This window comes from Castor canadensis, chromosome 4, assembly GCF_047511655.1.
Source record: "Castor canadensis chromosome 4, mCasCan1.hap1v2, whole genome shotgun sequence".
NCBI classification, from domain to species: Eukaryota; Metazoa; Chordata; class Mammalia; order Rodentia; family Castoridae; genus Castor; species Castor canadensis.
In genome coordinates, this window is record NC_133389.1 from 115,658,539 (window position 1) to 115,674,797 (window position 16,259).

A 16,259-nucleotide genomic window follows, 5' to 3' on the forward strand; every position below is an offset into this window, starting at 1 on the left:
ATATATAAATCATATATGTTACTAATTCTCATTACATGTTACAAAAAATATTCTTTAAAACTTTAGTAGAATTTTGTGTCATTGATTCTTATCACTTGTTATAACTAACATAGATTCATTCAATTATATTACCTGAAATAAGGGTTCAGTTCTTTGTCAGTAATGCAACTTTATCTGTATGGTGTTTTGTTGAAATTTAGGATTCTTTCAGTGTTAGGACCTCTTAGCATTATGAATCAAATACAGTGCTAGTATATCCATGGACGTGGTATTTGAGCTAAATCATTAAACTTAAGAATGTAAATTTGTAAAAATAAAGAGTAGGATAAAATTCTCCCTCTGTATGTGATTTATCAGAACTGTCAAAATATTTAGTAAATCTGTGATTAGATCCAGAGTTAAAATGGCAACATATATGTAAATGATTTAAGTTGGGTCTCTGTTCATTGTTTTTAGACCTTTTGTATTTTTTTGTATTTTCATTTTTATAAATTGCAGTATTATCTCTATTTGAGTGATTAGGTAAGCATAGATTTTTTTGTAATCTCAGTTTATTCACAATAAGTTTGAATTTCTTTTAGGATGACTTGATTGTAGTTACATCAAATAATTGCTGTGTGCCAGGTATTATAATAATAATCATTTCAACTTACTTCATTGATTTTTTATGGTAATGCTAGAGATAGGCACCATTATTATCTTTTATCAGTGAAATGAAAAATGAAAGAAAATAGGGTCAAAGAGATTACTTTGTCAAAATTAGACTATGAGGAACTAGGAGAACAAGGATATGAATACAAATCTATAAAATTTCAGCACTCAAACTTTTTTTACTTGCTTGTAATGTTACACCATTTTGAATTATATAAGCAGAGCAACTCAGGAATGGAAAATGAATACCAGATGTCATTGCAGGGTCTTTTCTCAAGTTAGTGTAGCTAGGTGTCACTCTCATCAGCATAAGTTAGGGGTAAGAGCTATACATTTTCTCTTAAATTCTCAATAGTTCTTCATATTGTTTATAGTAGATATTATATAATAATTAATTGATTTCTTTCCATATAGTATGTGTTCTATTAACTTTTTAAAACAATTTAGATTCATCCCTGTCAACTTTTATGGTACCAATAGTGCCAAAGAGTGAGAATAACATAAATGATAAGATACAGTTTATGATAAAGAATTCATATCACTCTGTATATTACACAGTGCTATAATGTTTTTAAGTGACAGAGATGAAGATTACTATCACATTCATAACATGGAGAGTAAGCTCACAGAAATGATCAGCACACTCTACTCTAAACTAATCAGTGAAATACCTTTCAAGATTCTGTTTCAGTTTTTAGTTTATTTGTAATATACAGATATTCAAGTATTTAAAACTTGTGTCTTCAGATGGCACAGTACCAACCTCTTGTTTTAAGTTTTGTTATCATATATAGTCAATATATAGCTGGACTTGATCCAGCAGCAAGTATAGAAATTAATTCAACCTGTGCTTCTCTGTAGCAAAATGAGAGAGAGAAAAAGAGAGAGAGATTACTTTGGGCAACATCATAAAACTAACATACAACTTGGTTATGATATTTTATTTGTTTATTGAAAAGTATTATTACTTTAGAGTACTCATTTGCCTTGACAGGATCCTGTTAAGTCATAGTGTATGTTTTCTTGTTTTGAAAACATTAAAACTAATGACCACTTAGTTTGAATACATCTTCACACTGGCTGAGTTTTCTTAAAACATTTTTATTTAATCTGAGAAGTACTTAACAGACTTAAAAAGTAATGTTTATTTAATTGTAGCTCACCAGTAGGCATTTCTTATACCTGATTTGTCTGTATGGTAATTATTCTGGAGTACAAAATAAATTTAAAAATCTTGTCTTTTTAAGAAGATAATTCCTATACATTTAGTGTCATTAATGAACAAGATGGCATTCTGCCAATTATATATTGATACCATACCTTGCATACTAACACAATGCAAAATGTACTGATAACTCCTTGTTTCTATAAGTATTAAAATGGTTGCTGGGGACAGAAATAATTTAGTAAATACTTATTTAGAAGCTAGTGTGTCCCAGTGTACAATAAAGTATTAGTTTTGTAGCAAATATCATAAATGCAAATTAAATTAGAAAGTGGAAGAAACAGTATATGCTGAGCAAAGTAGGTGAAGCTAGGGCTGAGCTTCAGTTGGTGAGTAGGCAGGGCATCACTCAGAAAAGACTTGCTTATACTATGTGGAAAAATATAGAAAAAAATACCATTCTGTATGGTGCTGAACTCTTTGTTCATTCTTTCTTTCACAGATATTAGAATGTAGAATGAGAGGTGTTACTATTAATTTTTTAAATCAGCATTTTACCATAGTTGAGGCTGTGGAGAATAAATACAAATATAGGATGAATGAGTTAGGGAGTGAATGTTTTAAGAACTTACCTTTTTCCGATATCTAGAAAGTTGTGAGTTTTTCAGGGAAGGCAGCACGCATTGTCTTTTCCCACAAAATCTTATATTAGAAAGTTTTAAGATGGTGTATATAATCACTATATATATAGTGATTAGAATCTGTATGTCACATAGGAGGTGTGTAATAAAGGGCAATTTATTATTGTGAAGATGAAAAATTGATACTTGAAGGATTAAGAACTAACTTATTTTAAAAAACTATGAATATTTCTGGAAATTTTTGTTAAGAATAAGCCTATGAATTAATTTGCCCAGATTTGCTCACATTTAAGATGATGATGGTAATCACTACAAATAAAGGACTTTGCTTCTTGTATTTTGTACATTGTAGCTAATTTAGGAATACTCTTCTGTCCATCCCCCTTTTTCCTTTTCTTTTTAGTTTTTTTTTTTTTTTGGTAGTGGGTTTGAACTCAGGGCCTTATGCTTGCTAGGCAGGTTCTGTACTTGAGCCACTCCACCAACCGTTGTCTCTGTTTATTTTTATTGAATGCTTTTAGTATTTTCAAGTATGTTTTCCTTGAACATGCTGATGAAGAGGAAAGTAAATGTATTGAAACTGTGACATACGAAGTGATTTATGTGTTGTGCTTAACCATTTTGTGTTTCAGTCATCTTTGTGCTGTCTTCTTCACATGATTGTGACTTCTTTGAGGGAAGAGATAGTTTCATATCTTGGAATTTACATAGTATCTGGCAAAAAGTACTTTCTTCATAAGTAAAATCAAGAAATGTATATATCAGTTACCAATTTCATTAACTTTCAGCATATAAAAGTTACAGTTAATCTTATGAGCTTTAGTTATTTTTATGTTAACATTCATAAAATGTTTATTAAATGTCAAACATATTAACATGGTCAAATAGAAAGTTTACTCATAAACATTAGTTTTGATGAGTTTGAACCTTTTCATGTTTATCCTATTATTTGTCTTGTGTAAGTAGTGAAAGCTTATCTGCTATTCAAGAGATTGTTTTTTTAATCACTATCCCATAAGAATCAATTAGGCTGGATTGTCCCGATTCCAAATTGTAGGTGTGCACACCAATTCCTTTGTTTAATTTTCTAGATTGAAAAGAGGAAAAATAGGAAATACAACACATAAAAATCCCATTTCCTTTCCTAATATAGTTCTGTGAGTATACCCTTCCAACTCTTGGAACAGGTTTATTTTGTTTGTTTCTTGGTTTTTACTTTACTCTGTTTGAAGTTTTATAACACTCTCAGATCTTGTGAGAATACCTATGAAAATATTGTAGGTGCTAATGTGCCTACACTATTTTTTCATGAAAACCCTTAATGGTTTATAACATTTAGTTAGCTGATATAATCAGAAAATTTCAGCTAGGAATGCAAAAGCAATTTATGTCTAAAATACTAAGAGAATAAATCTGTACAGATAACTGTTTCAAGTGGAGTTCTTTTCATCTAAAGCTTCTATATTAATAGTCTCTGAGCTAATTTATTTGGCTTTAGTACATTTGAATGATATAAATGTGCTTCAAATTAGTTTGAATCCAACTGTTGCAGCAAAAGTACAGTAAAACCTTTAAGATAGTCTCCCATTATCTTTAAGAAAATTATTATTGGCTCATTGACTTACTGCATGCTTTTATTTTGCTAGTCAGCTAATTATCCATGGTCGTTCATTTAACAGACACTTGTTCACTATTGTGGCTTCATAGTTGTACTCCATGCACTGGAGACAGAAAATAAAAAAGATCTACTACATATCCTTAATGCCAGTTTTGTACCAGCAAACTATGACTTTGATTAGGTTTTTCAGAGTTGTCATAGGTGTTCATTTTTAAAGATTACATTCTAGATGATCTGACATTATTAGCCATTGTTAATTGTAAGGACTTAGTTTACACAGGTTTACTATGTTATTACAATTTCCTAAAGAGGGTAGAATTGATTATGGTGTTAAATTTTCTTCAAAACTATAAGTGATTACTCAGTGGTTACTATTAGGCAACTAGTAAGCTATTAAATAGATACTCATTCCCACTTTTCACATTCCAAATAGCTTTACTCTGTTATTCAGTTTTTAATCCAAATTAAACACAAAATGTAGCTTTATGGTGCTTGAGTTTTGCAGTTACCATGCCACTGGAAGAGTGCTTCATGAATTAAAATAAAAAACTGATAAGGAAATGAAAAAAATATGTTGTTACAGCTAATGGTTAGGGCATTTGTTTTTTGAAATAGGTAAGTGATAACCATTTTTTCTTTCTTGAATTTTTTTAGGAAAAGTAAACATGAATGATATAATATTATCAAAAATGCTTTTTTGGTATTTTTCATTGCAATAAATGTTTATTTTGTACTGTGTTTTAAGTGTGCCATATACTCTTACGTAATGGACATTCAGTATTGAATGAGACATAAATCTTGCTGTTGAGTAACTGAATATTAGTTTTTTCTTATCTTTGTGTTAGGATAGCTGGTCCAATGGATAGCTTGGTGATGGAGCATGCTCTGGCTTCGGCATACCGTATAGGTACAAATCACAGTCATACTACTCACTGGTGTGTCATGTCACTTAATTTACTTACGTTCTCTAAACCTCAGTTCCTTCATCTATAAATTATGAGTTTTGACTAGTAGCAGTAATAATCTGGGTCTTAACTGTTGATGACTAGGCAATATAATATTTAATTAATAAAATTTAAAATGTATAAAAGTAATACACAGTGATTTAATTGACCTTTACATAGTTTTCTTACTTAAGTGTGTTTGCCTTTTGAGACATGACAGATTGCATTTTTCTTTGCTGTTGATGTCCGTAGCACAGGAAATATATGTAAGTTCCTTATTCCTTTCATCTACCTACATTCTACCAGGCTAACATAGTTGAACTCTCCTAGTCTATAGTCACTAGGGCCTTTTAATCCTTTACTTTATATGGACTAGCAACAGGCACAACAGTTATATTGTCTTCTTTGTGTACTGGAAAGGGATCTGAAGTTACTTGTTCATTTTATGTAGACTGACTAAGTTGCCACCAGGGAGAATTGGCACTCTGAGTTGATATCACATCACTAACTCATAGGCAGTAATTTCTTGAAGCTTATTAGAAGTCCCTTGAGGAGTTCAGTTTTAAGTTTACTTTTTATCACATGTATGTCTAGAAACACTTATCATGCAGAAGTATCAAGATTCTAGGCATATTAATTAAGTCATTTTAAAAAAAGAAATAGCACTCAGTATAACTATATACTACTTTTCCTTTATTTTAATTAGAAAATTTTCTAAGGAAATACATGTCTTAAAATGTATCTCTGATTTCCTAGTGATTTTTTTTCCATTTGCCAAATGTCTCTGTATGCCAAATTTATAATTATAATTCAATTTGTAGGGTAACTTTTTTCTAACTTTTAACACTGTTTACTCCAGCGATACTCTGCTTTATTAACTGTGTCAGTTTGGGTAGTGCAAGAATCATACAATGAGATTAGACATACGAAGCAGACATATTTGGAGAAAATACTTACAATGTGTAAAGAGAGTATTTGGATAGCTGCTAAGTTTGACCCTGGGAAAAGAGAAAGCGAACGTCGGATTAGGTAGAAAAAACCTGACTAGAGGATGATGGAAAGTCCTTGAACTGAATTTGCTCTTCAGAGGAGTCCCTTTTGTGGCAGGAATTGCTAGGTTCTAGTATCACTATCGTATGTAGCCACTGGCTGGTTTAAGTGTCCTATGTATCCAAAGATTTAGCAGGTGAAGTTTATGAGTCAGCTGTGTTCTCCACAGCAAGGTCTATAAAAAGGGAGATCCACACGACCTCCACAGTTGATAACAGTAAAAACTATAGTGGTAGGCACATGCATATTATTTAACCTTATCACCCACTCTGTGAGGTATCATTCTTGAACAGAGAAATTAAGATCTTAAGCAACTTGTCTTAGGTCACTTAGCTAGCAAGTGATAGAGCCAGAATTCTAAGTTAGGATCTGACTCCCCAGTGTCTAAGTCTGCACCACACTGACTGCCTGCATACGCTAAAAAATTCTGCTAAACTTCCTTTTACAAGTATATTGTTTTCACAGTGTTACGTGAATCTAAAAATGTCTAATTACCTTTTACCATACCAGTTTCCGATTTGTTTTCATTAAGGCATATATGTTTGAAACTTGCGTGTTTATTCTTTGAATTTTGATGCATGTCTTCACTTGTCAAAAAAATACATTATGCTCTTTCTTCCTCGGCCCCCTTTTCTCCCCATATATTGAAGTTGTACTGTAGATCTCTAGCTATAGTAAGGAATTCTCTGAGGATGAAGAAAGAAAATGTACATACACATAGGAATTTCTTTTCCAGAGCTAAAATTGACATTTTATAAATAATTTCCGCGTTGCAAACTTGAGACTAAGAAATCACAGCAATTCAGTGATATGTATTTGGCATGAGTCAGTTTTAGTTCTTAGTGCTTTTCATTGGAAATGGCATAAAAAGTAAGAAATCTCTGAATTTTTTATGCTGTGGGCTTACAGGAGACATACGATGTTTTGCTCTTATAGATGTGTGGCAGTGCATGGCAGCAGAAATAATGAAATGGTCACAACGCCCAGGAGTACTTCCTAGGTCACATGTATTCTTAATTTTTAAAGAATTCAGAGACAACCTAAGCAGTTGATAACAGGTCATTTCTAGGTGATAAAGAGAATTTGTTATGGGATTTTGCTTTTCTTTCCACATTTCTCATTTCTGTAGTGATTTGGAGATTTATTTTACATGCTGGTGGGTTTCTAATAGTTAGCCTAACTGGTAACTGAATTTTCTTTTACTTTTTGTTTTCTTTTTGGTGTTTAGCATTGATGTTTTAAAGTCTTAAATTTCTTCTAAGCTCAAAAAAAATGGTGCATTATAAGTTCTTAAGACATTGGTCCTTATTTATCTCAAATACTTCTCATGGTCATTGACTTCAATGTAAGTATAATCAGAAATGCCTCAGGAAGCTACTGGAGGAAGGGGGAATTAACAGTAACCACTGCCAGAAATATTTATGTGTTTTTCTTTAAAACACTTTTGTATTAAACTAAATTTGAAGAGCTGTGCTTTAAAAAACAACTTTCTTTGAATGTAAGAATTGGGAACTGTAGATTGGTACTTTAGAAATTTAGTCTAGTCTTTCAGTGACCCAACAGTTGATAGGAAAATATGAATTCAAGAATAAAAAGCATATTAGATGAACTATACTACACTCATGAAAGAAGCCAAAAACTTATGAATTAAGTGGATTTTTGAAAATAATTAGAATTTGTAAGTTCTAAAGCACATTCATCATTAAAATGAAATGATAGTTCCTTGACCCTTGGGCATGCTTGGAGTAAACATGGAGCTCAGTATTGTTTTTAAAACTATTTTGCTTTTATAAGCTAAGACAGATGTACAAAAAAGATGCAGTTTTTATTTTGTATTGGCAGCTTCCAAATATTTAGTATCTATTTCCAAGAGTTGCAATTAGTAAAGCAACCATGATACTGAAATCTGCACATCCCACAAGCTAATTATATTTGCAAGGTCAGAGTGAATACATATTTTCAGAAAAATAAGGGGTTATATAAATATGTGTCTTCTACTTGGCTGTTATATCACAGTTTGTTGATCTGGAGTATAATGTGTACAATTCACAAATTTGTCTGATAACAGAAAGTGGTGTGTGATTGTGTTTATTTTACTAACCAGTATATTCACAGCAATCACTTCCAAATATCTCTCCAGTAAAGATGTGTTAATTACAAAACAGACAAGGTCTTCTATTATATTAAAGCTACTAACAAGAAGACAGCAGGAATCACACATGTAAATAGCATCATCAACCCCTATTTTAGTCCTCTGTTTTGATCTGTGAGTTGCGCATAGACCAAAGGTGCTATTAAAGACTGAGTGTATGAAATAGGCAGCATTATATGAACAAAATTTATTCAACAAGAAAACAGACCTTTAACATGAATTTAACAAGCCTGAGAAATTATAAACTATCATATGCTGCAGATTCATGCAGTGATAATAAACAAAAAAGGAAAGTAAGAGGTTTCCCTAAGCTAGCCAAACTGCTAATGGTTTTGTTATAAGCTGTCTACTGTTGCAGTGACCTCTGAAAAGTCTCAAGATACTTGTACCAGAAAAAATTAAATGGTCAGGCTGCTGAGTAGAGAGTCAATGTGGTTTGCAGGACTTCAGCATGGGATGGAGTTTTTAAAGCATAGCATCACATTCTAGAAATTATTTTTCATACTTTAGCTTGGAGGTTTTGTTATTTCGTATTAAGTAGATGATTTTGTGTACTTTTTGGTTAAATTACCATTTGAGGTTTACATGACAAACTGAACTGGTTTAATGGTTATATACTTCAAAATGAACTATTTAGAAAATTCAGAAAGCTCCAAAAATTACTATTCCTTCTCTCAATACCTTAATTAATTTTGGGGGTTCTTTGTTTAGTATGTTAACATCTAAGATTTCTGTTCCTAACCACGGAGTGACCACTTTGCTGTCATTTTGTTGCATCATGCTGTAAATACACAAACATGGAGAAACGCCTTCAGCTTATACACACCTCCAAGTTCTCACTAGGGCTTTTTCTTGAATCTTACTGTGGCATAATTAACACTTCTTCACCCATGGCTCATTAGTACACTGGACATTAATGAGTCTATTTTGATAGGTTGCTCTAAAGGAGAAACCCAGTTATTCTCACAGCAGAAAAAGCAATTATAAAATTGTACAGAAACTAAAATGTAGACTATATTGCCATATTTATTTTTTATTGCATGCTGAATCTAATTTTGGTCTGCAGGTTGTTGAGCATGTTAGTTTCTTTAAGACAGTTGCTATAGTGATGGCAGCAAATTCCTTTAATCTTAGTGTAGAGTAATCATTTCTATTGACTTACCATATTGCTACTCAGGAATTGGCAGTTTAAACATCATTTCATATTGGCTATCACTTATTAGTTGAACTGTATATTGAGTCCTTAATTTTTTCTCTTCTTAATAGAATTAATTTATGAATTAAATTTTTTTAATTTAAAAAATTAAAATAACGACTCCACTCGCTTTTCTTTTCCTTTTTGTGAAGTTTCTCACCTGCTTACATTATTCCAGAGAAATAAGACAGGGAATTTTTCATGTAAAATAGCTGTCTGCTGTTTTAGTTTGAAGGCATTCAGTATAAAAAATTATATGAGCATTTCATTGTGTTATATATATTGAAATATCCATAGTTTTATGGCAGGTTTTTTTTCCATACAAATGATTTTACTAAAATCTTAAAATGTAATCATGAAACAGTTTGATCAAAGTGATACTTTGTTTCATTATATTTACCAATAATAGTTAGGGTAACAATTTTTGTTTAGGTTGTATATCTATCTGGCAAAATCATTACTTTTCCCTCCTTTGCTTACATTGTAACTTGATCTTATTTTATGTGCTTTTTTGTACAAAATGTGAGAAAAATTTAATTTCATGTGGGTCTTTTTAAATAATTGTTTGGAGTTATTTATGATAACGTGATTATAGTATGTCTGCCATTAGTACCTTTTTATAATTGCTTTATCAAGAAAGAATGTATAATTAGAAAAAAAATTAAATATAGGAAAACCTAGGAGCCCTGTGTAGGTGGCTCACATCTGTAATCCTGACTACTTGGGAGACCGAAATTAAGAGGATGGGGGTTCAAGGTTAGCAAAAGCAAAAAGTTCGTGAGGCACCATCTCAAACAAGCTGGCTGTGGTGATGTGCACCTGTCATCCCAAGCTATGCAGGAGAATGAAATTGGAGGAACATAGTTTCCAGCCTGTCTGGGCAAAAAATTTACAAGACCCCATCTCAATTGTAAAAAGCTGGGCATGGTGGTTCAAGTTTGTCAAACTAGCAGTCGCAGAAGCATACAATGAGAAGAGCACAGTCCAGGCTAGCCTGGGCAAAAAGTGAGACCCTATCTCTAGAATAACCAGAGCAAAAAGGGCTGATGGCTCAAGTGGTAGAATGCTTGCCTAGCAAGCAGGAAGCTCTTGAGTTCAAACCCCAGTACTACCAGGCAAAAGAAAATAAAATGAAAAGAAAGATGCCTAAACCACATTCATTTATATATAAATGTGAAGGTTAAGTGTTTTATTGTATAAAAAGGAAAAAGTTTCTACAAACTATTAAGCCATGAATGTTCTAGGGAGGCTTGGTTTTATTTTGAAGCAAGAAGAATCTTTGTGAAAATTCAAACTGTTTGGATTAAAAGCAAAATTCAAAATTTTTTTTTTAAGGCTAACTGGAGTGGACAGAATCCTTGGATTGATTTTATTGTCATAATATTTAGTATAAGTATATTTTTGTAAATAAAATATTTGGATCCTTCATAGCAGCCTTGTTAGAATGGATGATTTGTCTTTAATTCATTTGTCTTTTATTCTTTAGCATACAGTATCTAGAAATACCATTTATAGATAGATTTTTAATCTTCATTAGATTCCATTTGACGTAAGCCTGAATATAAATATTATTTGTACTCTCAGTATACTTTAATAATTGTTCACATGGGAACATATCTAGTTAAAAAATATTTTAAAACATTGGCAAATTTCAGTTCAACACTTAAAGGTAAAATTGGAAATACTATATTATCTTGCTTTAAGATGTTTTATGTGACAAATGTATTGAGTTAAATTAATTTCTATAAAGAGTGTTCTGTCTTAAAGTAACATGATTTCACCTAAACCTTCACAATGATAAAAGCTTTAACAAGTTCTTTCAAATCCGTAATGAGGAACATAAGCATGACAGTAAAGAATAGCGGATATTATGTGATTCTTCTTAGTCTCTAAGCTAACAGATGATACTGTATCATGTAAGAATTTGAAGTCTTTGTGTATAGACAAAAGGAAGATACCCATTGTCATTTCTTTACTATGAATTTGTGGTCATATCATTGTATACTGTGCTCCTGGATTAAAGCATGGATGACCTTGGTTTTCTTATGCTGTGCCTCCTATACTTGACAGTGGCTTTAAGGCCATCAGACAAGGTATAAAGTCTCCCATAGTTACAAGAAGTAAAAGGTATCTGACTAGTAGAAAATACATGGGCAAGTGACTTGCTGGCTGTAATTTTGTTGTCATTTCAAGTATTATGGTGGTATAATTGATGTGACAGGTCTGGGCTTTAGATGTAGTCCCTTAGCTTGTGCTCACTTTCAGTTTTAGCTTCTCTATCATTGATTTTGACTAGATAAAATTTTGGTGACAAACATAGGCACACCAAAGAAGGCTATTTGGTATAAGTTTAGTAATGATGTATTTTAATGATAAAGAAGCAAAGTTAATATTTTTCTTTACTGCTTCAGGAAAATTGCAATAATTGGTGTCACCTTACATTACAAGATAAAGGATGGTATGCTGATGGGACAATCAGCAGGAGGTTCTTTTTTATTAATATTATAATTAAATGATTTTCTGGAAATAGGCCAGAACAGATGCAAGTTGATCATGCCTTGTCCACTGTTACTTGGCATCATTGCTTGTTTTTAAAAAGAATTGACTTGACACCTTGTTTTTACAGGTTGTTATTGATGCCTTCAGATTGATCAATGCTAATATGATGGTCTTAGGACATGAACCAAGACAAACAACTTCAAATCTGGGTCACTTAAACAAGCCATCTATCCAGGTAATGGCTGTATTTGATAATGTGTTAAAATTCATTTAAGATCTCATTCTTAGCATTTTAATTTGCTTGCAATTAATTTTTTTGCATTTTAAAAGAGAATTGTGCTGTAATCTCAACTAATTGGAAGTCTGGTGCTGGGGGATGGACTGTGTGAACCCAACCTGGTCAATGGAACAAAATTCCATCTCAAAAAAAAAAAATTAGATTTGCTCATATATAGTCAACCTTTAGAGAGTTCTTTAAATTTTCTTATTATATTTTGAGGACACCCTTTTTGGGCTCATAGTAGAGCTTTTATCTTGAGAGTGTTTTCTGTGTGGTTAACATTATTGAAAAGGGCCTTTAGAGCTTCAAGTGGAGGATATTGGATCATTGATTGGTTCATTGACATTTCTCATAGCAGAAAATAATGGAAAAACATAATATATTTTAAGAGGACCAAGAAACCAGTTTTAGGTAATACTTAAGTTCTATCTTTTTGTGTTTAATTGCACCTTTACAGTCCTATAAAACACATCTGTTTATTTTAATGAGAGTTTATATTGTTTTATATAATATCAACCACTGTTTCTAGAGTTATTGGTGTTCAAACCTTTTATATCCTCTTGAGTGATTAATGTTTTCATTGTATTATTCACAAAACATGTCTCATTGTTTTAATACAAATCTTAGTTGTCGGCAAAAATTATGTTAAATGTGTCACAGCCTATGTCTGTATAAGTAATTGCTTCTCTAACAATTAATTAATAGGACAAATATATCATGTTTGGTTAAATAAAACACACAAGACAAAGACATTATAGTAGCTATTGCTGTTCCTCTTCTGAAACCTTGTTCTTCCATAGGTTGTCTTTGGGGAGTTGTGGCTTTGTTACACTTTGATAACTTTGTACTTTGAAATGCATAATTTTATAGCAGTCACTTATCCAAAGTCTTCATTAAGGTGGAATGTATTGTTTCAAAGGATTGAGATGTGTTACTTTTGAAAAAAAAATTTTTTTACGAGTGGAGTAAAACTACAAAGTATAATGAGTATGAAATAAACTACCACTGATTTTGATTGGGCCCAGACAAGCCCATACTTGCATGTTCCAAGAGAATATATTAGTGAACCTGTTTAGCCTGTGATAATGACCTTTCTTATAAACCCCTTGTAGCATCATACTGCTTCATTAGTTTTTGCAAAAGGTTAAGTAGCATCTCACAATCCAAAATCATTGTGATTATTACATGGTATGTTTCTGCCAGTTTTTGCTAATTGCAAATCAACAGCCACCTGTTGCACATTTCATTTTTTTAAATTAAAACACACTTTTCACTATAAAATTGAGTATGATGTATATTAAAATATATTTTTTGACACTAGTTCACTTTGTAATTTTTAATGCTACTTTATAACATAATTCAAGATGGACCTTTTGAAGCAGTTTCTAAATCTAAGCCAGACGACCTACGTGTGTAACAGCTACAGCATCATTATTTTTCCTGTCATTTTAGTTTGTTTTGCCTTCCAATTAGACTCTGTAAATATATTTGTTTCACAGTTTATATAGCGCCCATCAGAATGACATCTATCTCAGTGCTTTACAGTTTTAAGACAATTTCAATACTAAAACATACAAATGGGATCAAGCCAAAACATGCCGGAACAAAGCCACACCTTAAAATACTTTCTTATTTTTCTAAGACAAGCTAGAAAGAAAGCAACCCAGAAGAGCCTGAAGTGAATGGCAACATCTACAGTAGAATTTTAATATACGTTTGCCAAATCTTTAACTTGGGGATTAGATGCTTTTCAGAATTGCCATGTGTTTTATTTTGAAGGGAAAGTTAGCTGGTGTTAAGAGGGAATCTGTTTCCATACCAACATTCAAATACTAGGGATACAAGTCTGATAGCAGCCTTTAGCACACATGCTGGTAGCCACTATTGATTATTTTAACACTTGATTTCTTTACTATTATACTTAAAGTAGCAAGAGAATGTTATTATTATATTGTAGAATGTTATTTAGTAATTTGAGGAAAGTTTAAAATATACTAGGTAAAAGATTGTTAAACTAGGATATACAAGTTCTCCATTTTGTAAGTATATATTCTATGAACTGTGCCTATGGATTCATACCAAGATGTTAATATTGATTACCTCCATGTAGGACAGTTGTGGGAGTTTTTTATTATTATCATTCTTGATCCATATTTCTCAAACTTTTGTCAGAGAAGCATACAGTGCTTTTAGAAAATGTGTTTTTTTAAAGCACTAGTGACAATGCTGAAGTGACTAATTGACAAATTTATTTTCATTTTAATGTTTTAAATAAGAAAAGTCATCATTCCTGGTAGAGAGGGAAAAATACAATGCCTATGCAGTACTACAGGCTCCTGTATTAATGTATGAGACTTTGTTATTTTGTGCTTGGAACATTTAACTGTATTGTTCAATGTTTACAATTGGAAGTTAATAAGTATTGTGGTAACTAAATTTTTAACTATCCCATTAAAAGCTGTTCATTGACATTTCAGGTCTTCAAGTGTCATGATAAATTTGAAGATTGGTTATCATCTTCATAGAAGTTTACTAAATATTGATGCATAGATAGATAGATGCATGTTCTAGATTTTTGAACTTGTAAGGGTTGCCCTGAATAGAGCTGTATTATGCAATAGAGTTAAGCTATTTGCAAAACGTCATTTTTGACAATTACTGAATGTACTGTTATGAAGCAGTTGCACTGGAACTATTGTGGTCATTTTCCAGACAAGGCAGCTGAGACCCAGAATGTTGAGCTGCACAAGTTATTCAGTGCATTACTTTAGGAACTGTGAGAACTTCTTGTTCTTTTGTATTACAGCTGAAATTTAATTAATTAGTTAATTAATTTTGATATAGATAGTATATAAATGCAGTCTAATATTCAAAAGGTTCAAAAAGACATTTAGTAAAAACTTTCCAATTTTGTCTTCAGCAACCCAGTTCTTAAGAGGAAACCACAAAGCATGTTTTGTTTATTTTTTGAGTTGTTCTATTTCTATATATAGTAGGCTTCATTTTAGAAGGTGATTTAATACATATCAGCCCCATCTTTCCAGTTTATTGATGTAAAATAATTTAAGACAAGCATATTTATCTTTGGATCTAAGTGTACCTTTTTTAAGAGCATGAAATACTTCAAACTTATCAAGAACCTGCGAATGGCATATATATAATTTGTAAACTGTGTGTGTGTGTTTTATTTTTGTGAGATTGGGTCTCCTCTGTTGCTTAGGCTGAACTGAAACTCTATGTATAAGAATAGGCTTACCTCAAATTTTGTGATCTTCTTGACTTGACCTCTTTAGGGCTGGGATCACAGGTTTATGCCACCATGCCCAGCTATGTGGCGGTTAGTGTATGGAGGTACTGGCCATGTGTAGTCCCCTTCTGCATGTGCTCTTGTCCAGTTCTTTATGAATTGGCAAAAATGATTTGGGGATATGTAGCAAAAGTAAAACTGGAAGACTGTTTTGAGTATATCATTTGATTTAAATTTTCATTTGTTTTATCTTTACACTTGTTAATCTTTCATGCTGACTGTGTTAGATTTCTTTAAATAATACCATTGAAAATCAAGTAGACAGTGCTGTTAAATACCAAGTTGTATATTTCAACAAGTATAGTTGATCTCTATAATGTAGACCCATCTGTAGACCCACTGGCTGGCTTTTATATGTATTGGTCACAACTGTGACACAGTGTAGAATTGCATAGCTAGTGCATTGCACAAAGGTGCTTGGATGAGAGACCATGAAACCAAAGCTCCACTGTTGAGCCAGGTTTTGTCTATTCAGAGAACCTGGCATAGTTTTAAATTCTGCACCAGATGATGCACTTCCTGATCCACACAAAGATTATGTTTTTTTATCTGTACAATGTAGCATTTGTACACCTTGAAATTTAATTCACTGCTTCTCATAATTATTAAAATGGTTAAGGATTTAATAGATACTCTTGGTGACTTAATTTCATATGTCAACCATTTGGAATCAGCAACTACTTTTTATAGCTCACTTTTATAGCAGACATTAGGAATATAAGAATGGATTGTCACCATACATACCTAAGATGTTTTA

General features: G+C 32.0%; 1 protein-coding gene across 2 annotated transcripts in view; it reads left to right on the plus strand.

Moving 5' to 3' along the window:
- The window catches only part of Psmd14 (proteasome 26S subunit, non-ATPase 14), a 97,487-nt gene that overhangs the window by 61,259 nt on the left and 19,969 nt on the right, over positions 1–16,259 (plus strand). For both annotated transcript variants that reach the window (XM_020173291.2, XM_074070957.1), the window contains exon 8: positions 12,043–12,150. In XM_020173291.2, coding sequence (XP_020028880.1) covers positions 12,043–12,150 — 108 coding nt within the window. The remainder of the gene's footprint in view (positions 1–12,042; positions 12,151–16,259) is intronic.